General features: G+C 41.2%; 1 protein-coding gene across 1 annotated transcript; it reads right to left on the bottom strand.

Moving 5' to 3' along the window:
• Positions 1–1,471: 1,471 nt before the first annotated feature.
• GEMIN6 (gem nuclear organelle associated protein 6) lies at positions 1,472–5,832 on the bottom strand. Its single transcript, XM_032653798.1, has 3 exons — positions 5,754–5,832; positions 5,016–5,159; positions 1,472–2,156 (listed from the first exon to the last, which is right to left on the bottom strand). The coding sequence occupies exons 2-3, from the start codon at positions 5,138–5,140 to the stop codon at positions 1,781–1,783; spliced, it is 501 nt and encodes a 166-aa protein (XP_032509689.1). The 5' UTR covers positions 5,141–5,159; positions 5,754–5,832; the 3' UTR covers positions 1,472–1,780.
• Positions 5,833–10,026: the final 4,194 nt, after the last annotated feature.

Here is a 10,026-nt window from a genome sequence, read left to right as displayed (position 1 = left end):
GGAGCGGCGGGGCCCGTGAGCCATGGCCGCTGAGCCTGCGCGTCCGGAGCCTGTGCTCCCCAACGGGAGAGGCCACAACAGTGAGAGGCCCGCGTACCGCAAAAAAAACACAAAAAAACAAAAAACAGACTGAGTTTAACAGGATATCATCAATACAATGGAAGAGAAAAAACACCTTTCATGGTAGTCAGCTGCCACAGGGCTCCACATGTTAGTGGGCGGCCACCTTGGGCTCTCCCCCCGACTCCCCACTGCCTCCCGCAACTTTCCGTCCCCGTCCTTCCTTCGCTACATCTTGGCACTCACGGGAGTTCCCTAGGCCTCCTGGCTGGCTTGTGAATTGTTGGGCAGCACCTCACAGGTCTGCAAGCCTTGTGGACGACCAGCCTTGAGGCCGAAGAAAGAGCCCAGTGACAGCGCCAGTTTATTGGACAGGGCACCTTACACGTCCGAAGCAAGGTCCTGGAGAAACACCTCCACCGTGCGGGGCACACCGCAAGCGAGACGCAGCAGCCTTCACTACTGGGAGGAGCAGGAAGCTACCTTTTACAGGGGGAACTGACGTCAGGGTGGCTCATCAGTTACCGGGGAAACCAGCAGATGAGACCCAACCCTTACAGCCCCTCAGGTTAACGATCATCATGGGGGCAGGTGTTTTCCTTTAATAAACTAGCAGGTGGAGCTGTTCTGGCCTAAGGACTATAACAATCACTGGCTGGGGCAGGGGGCAAGCACATTCACGTGAGTAGGGTGTAGGCGCAGGAGGGACTGGTCACGCCAAGAGCAAGAGAACAGCCATCTTGAGTGGCCTGACCATACAACCCCTAAACTAACAACCTGAGGTGCTTTTGTAGGCCAGAAACCTCCCTGACTGGCTTCCAAGGGGTAGAATCAGATGTAGTTAAGTGTACTTCCTGCACTGTCTCCCCTCAGTGAAGCCTGACAAGGGGAGTAGAGACTGTAGGAAGAAAGCACTGTGACCCGGAAGCCTGGGCTGAACCCATCAGGCAAAAGAGCTGGGTTGAGCTCAGCAGCAGAATACCTGTCACACTTACCTCTTTCCTCAGAGATATCAGCCAGTGCTCACTTTTTAAGGCTTTGACAGTTTATAAGGTTTATGTGTTAAGATTCTACCAAAACGTTCAAGTTTCAACCAAAAAAAGCATATATTCTGATTCAAATGCTATTACATCATTACACCAAAAAAAATTTTTAAATAGACGTTTTAAAACAGACACATCTAGTTAGTACAAGAGATGTAACAAGACTGTGATTTTACCTTAGCATTTATATTGAATCTAACATGTTGCATCTTTTTCACATACATTTCTTGCCTAACAGAAATTGAGGTGTGGGCTTCCCTGGTGGCGCAGCAGTTGAGAGTCTGCCTGCCGATGCGGGGGACACGGGTTCATGCCCCTGTCTGGGAAGATCCCACATGCCGCGGAGTGGCTGGGCCCGTGAGCCATGACCACTGAGCCTGCGCGTCCGGAGCCTGTGCTTCGCAACGGGAGAGGCCACAACAGTGAGAGGCCCGCGTACCGCAAAAAAAAAAAAAAAAAAAAAAAAAAAAAAAAGAAATGGAGGTGTATCCCCATCAAAAGGAAAGGCTCTTATAATTCTGATGTCCCTATGTTAATTTTATTTGTTTGTGATGTCATCCTTGCCCAGTTCACTTATTAGCACTGATAATCCCCATCTTTGATTTTACCAAAAACAACAAAGAATTTTCAAAAAATGAAGTCTTATTTCAATCAGTGCATCCATAGTTCTTGGCCTCTCACTGAGAAGCTGCAAGGTGTCCTTGAATAAGATCCTGAACACGGGACAAAATAATTTCATTAGAACTGTTGCAATTTTCTGGACCATATGGTGGATCTATAGTCAAGACCCCAGCCACACAGAGGGTCCTTCGTGAATCTCCCTCTTCAGTGATGGGGATGTGGTTCTTCTCCAACCATTTCTTCAGGCTGTTCTTTCTCTTTTCCAGATCCTCAGGGCTGTACGCCTTACAGTCTCCAGACATGAACAAATTCATCAGCTTCTCTCTCACGCTATGGTCCCCTTCATTCAAAATTTCAACAGTCTGCACAGCATGTCCCATAATTCCGGTCACAGACATGCTGCCATCTTCAAGGAAGTTCACAAGGACAATACTTTGGAGGAAAAGTAAGTTCAGAGCACAGTTGCAAAAGAAAAACCAAAAGGCCTATAAAACTATGGAAGAAGCAGTGAAATGAGAGTCAGCATCAACCCCCAACAGGTCACTAGAACAACAGGGAATGCTCTTCCCCGTTTTAAATTACTCCTCTCACCACCAAATGTTTTAATTTGTTCAATACGAATTCTCTGATGGTCCTAAACATCTAAGGCTTTTGTCCAGCCTAAAGCTAATCATTGTGAGATGTCATTAAAGCATTACTTAGAGTTATGAATGCTTTAAATGTGTTTTAGGAAAGAAGACAGGGTACAGATTTAACTTTTGGAGTTAAAAAGCAACTGAATAACTCTCCTTCAGAGCAGACCAAAGAAAATAACACAGCACAAAATTAATGAGAGAGAAAACAAAAGAGTATGCAACTAGAGACTGTCATACTAAGTGAAGGAAGTTCAGAAAGAGAAAGACAAATACCGTATGATATCACTTTTATGTGGAATCTAAAATATGGCACAAATGAACCTATCTACAACACAGAAACAGGGAATTCCCTGGTGGTCCAGTGGTTAGGACTCGGTGCTTTCACTGCCAAGCACATGGGTTCAATCCCTGGCTGGGGAACTAAGATCCGTAAGCCACCCAGCGTGGCCAAAAAAACCCCAAACAGGAAAACAAAAAAACACAGAAACAGACTCATAGCCATAAAGAACAGATGTGGTTGCCAAGGCAGAGGGGGAGAGGGACAGGGACGGACTGGGAGTTTGGGGTTGGTAGATGCAAACTATTACATTTAGAATGGATAAACAACAAGGTCCTAAGGTATAGCACAGGGAACTATATTCAATATCCTGTGATAAACCATAATGAAAAAGAATATAAAAAGGAATGTATATGTGTGTATAACTGAGTCACCTTGTTGTACAGCAGAGATTGACACAACAATGTAAATCAACTATGCTTCAATTTTAAAAAGTCAATAAGAGGATCATCAAAGCCAAAAGCTGGTTCTTTGAAAAGGATATATAAATTTCACAAAACTCAGGCAAGAGTAATAAAAAGAGAAAGAAGGCACATATAAATAATATTAGGAATAAGGTAGCGAAAATTAATAGTATAAAATATTAAGAACAAATTTAGGTAAATAATTTTGAAACTGAAAACAGAAAACTTCCTAGAAAATATAAATTTCTACTACTGACAAAAAAAAAAAAAAAGAGAGAGAATGTAAATAGTCCTATAATCTTTTTTAAAAAACCTGAAATAACCAGTTTAAAATCTTCCCATGGAGGGGGAAAAAAAGGCCCAGACAATTTTACCAGGAAGTTCTATAAAATTTTCAAGGACCAAACATTTCTAATCCAACCAAATTCTCCTATGGACTATAAAAGGGAGACTATGCCTTAACTCATTTAATGAGGCTAATATAACCTTGAGACCAAAAGCAGAGAAGAACAGAATTAAAAAATAAAACTATAAGCTAATCTCACTCATGAATACAAATGGAAAAATCCTAACTAAAATATGATATGATATGCTGTATGACATGATGTGATGCAATGTGACGTGATGTGAATTTCATTTCTGTGGTACTTTTTCCAAAAACCTATAACCCCAGGCTATGAGAAAACATCACAGGGAATTTCCTGGCAGGCCAGTGGTTAGGACTCTGCACTTTCACTGCCGAGGGCCCGCATTCATTCCCTCGTTAGGGAACTAAGATCCCGCAAGCCATACGACGCAGCCAAAAAAAAAAAAGAAGTCATCACACAAACCCAAACTGAGACACATTCTATAAAATACCTCACCAGGACACTTCAAAAGTGTCAGGGTCATGAAAAACAAGTGAAGACTGAAAAACTGTCACATATCAGAGAAGACTAAGGAGACAGGATGCCTAAATGTAATGTAGGACCTTGGACTGGATTCCAGAACAGAAAAAGGCCATTAGTGGAAAAACTGATAAAATCCAAATGATTGTAGTTTAGTGAGTATAAATTTTTAATTCCGACAAATGTTTGACAGTTGTGTAAACTGTTAACATTAAGGGAAGCTGGGTATATAGGTACTCTCTGTACTTTCTTTGCAATTTTTCTGTAAATCTAAAATCATTCCAAAATAAAGTGTGTGGATCACCACCTTTAAAGTTGCCTTGCAAAAAATAAATCTGATCCTAATCAAACCTCTAGTTATGAATACCAGTTTATAGGAAATACAAAGGATAAAAGAACATGTTAAACTATGCCATGATAAATGCAATGAGCTAAATCCAGAGTGTGTTGAATTCTACAGACAAATGATTCCATTTCTTCAACAAATAAATGACATGGAAAACCAAAGAGAGAGAAAGTACAGTTATAGATTAAGATTCTTCAGAGACATATCAACAAATTGATATGCTTAAAAAGATACATTGGAGACAAACAGGAAAATCTGAACTCAAACTAGGAATTAGCTAATATTAAAGCTATTATTACTTTTGCTAGGTGTTATAATGGTATTGTGGTTACATTTATTAGAGAGTCCGAATCTGCTAAGAGATATATTGAAGGATTTATGAACAAAATTATGTCTGTAATTGGCTTTAAAATATTTGGAAGGGGGAATAAGATTAGTGTTCATTATACTACTCTTCACATTTGTGTATATTTGAAATTTTCCAATAAAATGTAATATAAAAGGAGTGTCCCATTTCTACGAACTTGGTTGGTCTGACACAAATCTATAATTAGAACAATACTTAGCTTCAAAGGAAATTAAATTCTTAGGTGGGAATAATTAGCCTTTCATTTATCTGCTTTCTTAGTATGGATGTAACAGTGCAAAGGGGTGATATCTGGGAAGCAGGACCCATACTCACTTGGTAGAGACTGGGTCTATGGTTAAAACCCATCCTTTATACTCCTTCTCACTGGCTGTCACTCTGACTTCTTTGTAAGTGTAATCTTGCCATTCTAAGGGGCCTTTCTTCATCCATTCATTCATGGTTGCCAGCTGGCTAGATCTAAAACAACCACCAGTTCGGATTAATATATATGTTCCACCCAGGCAAATGTCTTACTCCAATCTCCATTCTAGAGGTAGAGGACACCTGCAATTTGCCTCAAGTTCCATATCAGAAAGACAGTTAAATTTTACTATTCAGTCTGAAAGCCACGGGGACATCGAGTTGCCGCGGGTCCCAGTCTGGGGTAACTTATCTGGCACACTCCTATTTCACCTCCCAATCCCATTCCAGATCGCCTTCACGCTGGCTTTGATCTCCAGTCTGCAGATGCTCAAATCCTTGAACTCTGCTCTCCTTCCATCAAAGGAACTCACGCCACACGACTCTTAGCCAAAAATGAAAAAGAAAACTCCTCTGATATCCACCCACTCCCTCTCTGGCTCTGTGTCTCCGCTGGATCCCGCCAGGGAGAGGCCCCCGGATCTGTGACACTTTTCATCTTAAAATTTGTTTGGAGGATGCGTAAACGAAGGGGCAGCAGCTAAGGCTCTAGAGCTGATGCCCTGGCGTAACCCGAAGCCGCATGATACTTTGAGCTGTACTCAAGCCAGGTAATACTTAACGTGTAATCCTGACAAATGAGAAAAATACCAGTTAAATCTCCTAGCACCGCCAGGTCCTCAGCAGCCGCGTTGGAAGGAAGGAGTCTCTTGAGCCGAGCCTGCCGGAGTCCAGCGTGCTTTGCGCCGTGTCGTCACTTCCTTCCCCCAGAATTCTCTGTTTTGTAGTCCGTGGCGTTGGTCACACCTCGAGGTCGGAGAGTCCCGAGGCCTGGGGTGATGAAATTGGGGTTCAGGGTGTGGAGCGGGGCTAAGATTTTTTTGTAATAATAATAATATTTCTTGTTCGCCAGGGTCCGCCTTTCACTGCCACATTGGACATTTCAAGATAAAAATTTTAAGAGGGAAGTTTCGTGCCACCTCTTCCTTGAGAGTGGAAGTGTAATTCCACTTTTGCCATGAACCTTCCAGGTAAATCCTAAAGCTCTAGAAGTGTGAGGTGACAGTGCCTTGGAGAAGAGCCACAGAACCAATGTATTTCTTCTTTGGCCTGTGTAAGGCAATTGAGATGCCTACTCTTTTGGGATGTGCCTTTGGTACAGTCCTGAGGGTGTGTAGGAGCTGGAAAGAAAAGCGTAGGATTGGGTTGAAAAAACGCAGGAGTGGAAAAGTGCAAGAGACTCGCTTCCACCACAGATTTCTGGTCACTGGGAGTACTTTGTTGGCTTCTGGCATGGTCCAGAATTTTTTCCGGACTATGATCCTGAAAAATGGTACAAGGTGGTAAATGTTGATTGAATTCCTGCAAATGTGAACACCAAGGGAGATTTACAAAAACTGAGTTAGAGGACTGTCAAACCATGGTAGAGAAAACACCGACAGTTAATCCACTTTCCCCTTGCTACTTGGGATTTGAGTTGCATATAATCCTTGAAGTTTTTGTTTCTTAATGTCATCGTTTCAAATAATCCTTCCCCAAACCTTCACTCATTGAATGATTGGCTTATGATATTAATGTGGCTTTCATAGATTAGATTTTGACATCTAATCTACAAAATCTAATTTATCAGTTAAAGTCCTCTATAGATCTACAAAGAGCTAATATAAATAGCAGTTATCATTCTTATGGTACTGTGAAGTAAAACATTTGAACTCATAAAAATTCAGTCTAGGGCTTCCCTGGTGGCACAGTGGTTGAGAGTCCGCCTGCCGATGCAGGGGACGTGGGTTTGTGCCCCAGTCAGGGAAGATCCCACATGCCGCGGAGCGGCTGGGCCCGTGAGCCATGGCCGCTGAGCCTGCGCGTCCGGAGCCTGTGCTCTGCAACGGGAGAGGCCACAACAGTGAGGGGCCCGCGTACTGCAAAAAAACAAAACAAAACAAAACAAAAAAACCCAACAAACACATACCCCTTGGACTTGATTTATAGGCAATGAGAAACACCCACAAAAAATTCTGTGTCTATGGGACACAGAACCTGATCAAGGGAGTTGTGGGTTGGATTGAAGAACAGTGGACAGGGGGTTTTAGCAACACTGGTTTCAATTTGGTTAAATCCTGTAGTGTCCTGGCTCCTGCATACCACTGACTGTGCTCTTACCAGCTGTATGATTTTGAAAGTCATTTGCCTTCTTAAATTTCAGTTTCCTCATCCATAAATGAAAACATGGAATTAGATGATTCAAGATCCTCTCAGCACTAAATTTTCATGACTGAGACATACACAGTCACTTAGGAAAGCCCTGTAAACTCTCAGGGCAGGGGCCATGTCTGTTTTATTCACTGCCATATACACCACCTCTAGCAGATTGCTTGGTATATAGTAAGATGCTCAATTTGAATTGAATTTTTCTTAATAAAAATTATATTTTATTGTTATATAGCACCTAATGTGTGCCATGCACTATTCTAAGAACTTTCAAATATTAACTCATTTTTATGAGTGAATAAACAGACCAAAGACAATGGAAGATATGTGAGTAATGGAATGATATGGTTAAATTGGTATATTAAAAAGGATGCAGAGAAATTGGATGTGGGGAAGATAGGGAGGTATAGAGCATATACAGCATACAACTTTATGTAAAATGTAGCCTTTCTACTAAAACAAAGCAGTGGTATTAGGTGGAAAAAATTCCAGAACCAGTGTCCAAATGGAAAGTCAGTTTTTGGGAGGCAGCGTCTCCAAGTTGATTCATTATCTGACTAGCCCAGCCCAGCCTAGCCCTACCCAGACCTGTCTACCACAAAGAGGGCAGATCTGTTTTCCTAGCAGTAGGGTGAAGATAGAATTTTTTCCTAGGATAAAAACGACTTGAACAGACTCTGGGGACTCTAAAGAACTAAACAAATGTAAGGCATAAAAGTTTAGAAAACTGCTTCTGTACTGTTGTATCTCAAATATGCCCAGATAATAACTTTATGGCTAAAAATCAATGCCTTTTTTTTTTCCATTGAGTTCCTCTTATTTAACCAAGTAATCAATCTAAATGGTAAGATGTACATGTTTTACACAGATTTTTTTTTTAATTTTTATTATTTTTTGGCTGCACTGCACAGCATGTGGGATCTTCATTCCCCGACCAGGGGTCCAGCCTGCGCCCCCTGCAGTGGAAGTGCAGAGTCTTAACCACTGGACCACCAGGGAAGTCCCGAGATTTTATTTTTATTTGAAAAAAGAAGTGGAGTTAACCATTTAAATTTTTCCCTTGAATTGCCTTGGAACAAAAAAGGATGTTCGGTTCTGAGTTCCTAAGAACTACTGCAGTAGTCCAGACAGGAAATAATAAAGTCCTAGCGTAAGTTGATAGCAGTGGAAATGAAAAAAGAGAGAAAAAAAAGAATAGCTTCAACAAATATTTCAAAGGAGAAATCAAAGGATTTAGTGACTGTTTGGGGGCAAGGACATGTTGAGAACTTTGACACTAGGCCTTTAACAGAAATTCTCTTTGTTCTTTTATTCATTCATAACTTCCTCTTCCTTTTTATTTTTCAAGTATCTCAGGCCTCCAAATAGTTATCTACTAAATTAGATAAGAAAATTTTATCATTAAATTAAAAATGCTTCAATAGGCCTATATCTGTGTTTATGACACAGGAAGGCAACAGTGAGGTACCTCCTCCAAGCTCTTATAAACTAACCCTCAAGATTAAATAAAATGGGTGTGATTAGATCTGATACATTTGCACAAGGAGACCATCCATTATCTGGGTAACCAAGAATGTGGAAATGTCCAAATTCCAAACTAAGTGAGTTTGTTGTACCCTCTGGAAGCAGGACTATATTTTAGTAAATGGAAACAATTATATTGTATCCTACTTGGACTGAGTAACCCAGGGTTGGCAGAAGGCATAGAAGAAGGAACGTCAGCAAGCAAAACGCTGGGAGGTATTTCTTAGAGACCCTGAATCTGGAAGGCAGGGGCTTTCCAGAGACGTATGCATATTGTGGGGAATGGATGATTCATCAAGTCTCACCCTGGCCTGGAATAGATGTTTCTAAAACTATCTGCCTCCTTATACTCAGATTCCGTGCCCACCAGACTGCCTTGTGACTCCTCTACTGGTTTTCTAGGTACACAGTTTATCAGGAGAGATGGTTCTCGAGACAGAAACATGAACACTATAGGGAGGGTGGGAGGGAGGGAGACGCAAGAGGGAAGAGATATGGGAACACATGTATATATATAACTGATTCATTTTGTTGTAAAGCAGAAACTAACACACCATTGTAAAGCAATTTTACTCCAATAAAGATGTTAAAAAAAAAAAAAAAGAAACATGAACACTTTCTAGTCAATAGAAAGGAATAGACCAGAATTCACAAACTAGGGCCAAAAAGTCTTATCAGGAAGTGCAGATAGGTTTAATATCTGCACAGTGTTTAATTTTGTCTTTCAGTTTGAAAGCCTTTAAATAGGTTTCCTCTCTCTTCTTCACAACTCGTTTCCACCACTTTTATTGTTTTACACTTGGCTGATTCATATATTTACATTACTTGCCTGATTCCTACAGGAAATTGAGTTTTCAACTCTGGAATAGTCCCTACTACAAATGAATAAATTAGCAGAGTAAATTATAACTTAATCTCTGGTGAGTTTGGTGAGAATCAGCCTCAATGTGTCTAGTCAACTCTTGGGCCAGTTAAAGGCCAGAACCTGAGCTGTGGGTAGCAACTTCAAGGAAGTGCCAGTTGCAGGATTTCCTGTTAGATCTCCATACAGACTTCTCCAGCTGATTTCTTGATCTCATTGTCGCCTTGCCCCCTTTTCAACTGTGCCCCTCTGATACCATTTTGTAGCTTATTGTTATTCACATGTGTGCTGTGGCAGTTACTGTAGATTGGTTCATTTAACAGTCCTTTC

Source organism: Phocoena sinus, chromosome 13, assembly GCF_008692025.1.
Source record: "Phocoena sinus isolate mPhoSin1 chromosome 13, mPhoSin1.pri, whole genome shotgun sequence".
Taxonomy (NCBI): domain Eukaryota; kingdom Metazoa; phylum Chordata; class Mammalia; order Artiodactyla; family Phocoenidae; genus Phocoena; species Phocoena sinus.
This window is presented reverse-complemented; position numbering and strand designations above follow the sequence as displayed.

Bases quoted from the DNA above. Each gene is read 5' to 3' on its own strand.
- GEMIN6 (XM_032653798.1), bottom strand. From the start codon at position 5,140: ATGAATGAATGGATGAAGAAAGGCCCCTTAGAATGGCAAGATTACACT. The intron at 2,157-5,015 runs GTGAGTATGGGT...TTTCCTCCAAAG, and splicing joins ATAGACCCAGTCTCTACCAA to TATTGTCCTTGTGAACTTCC.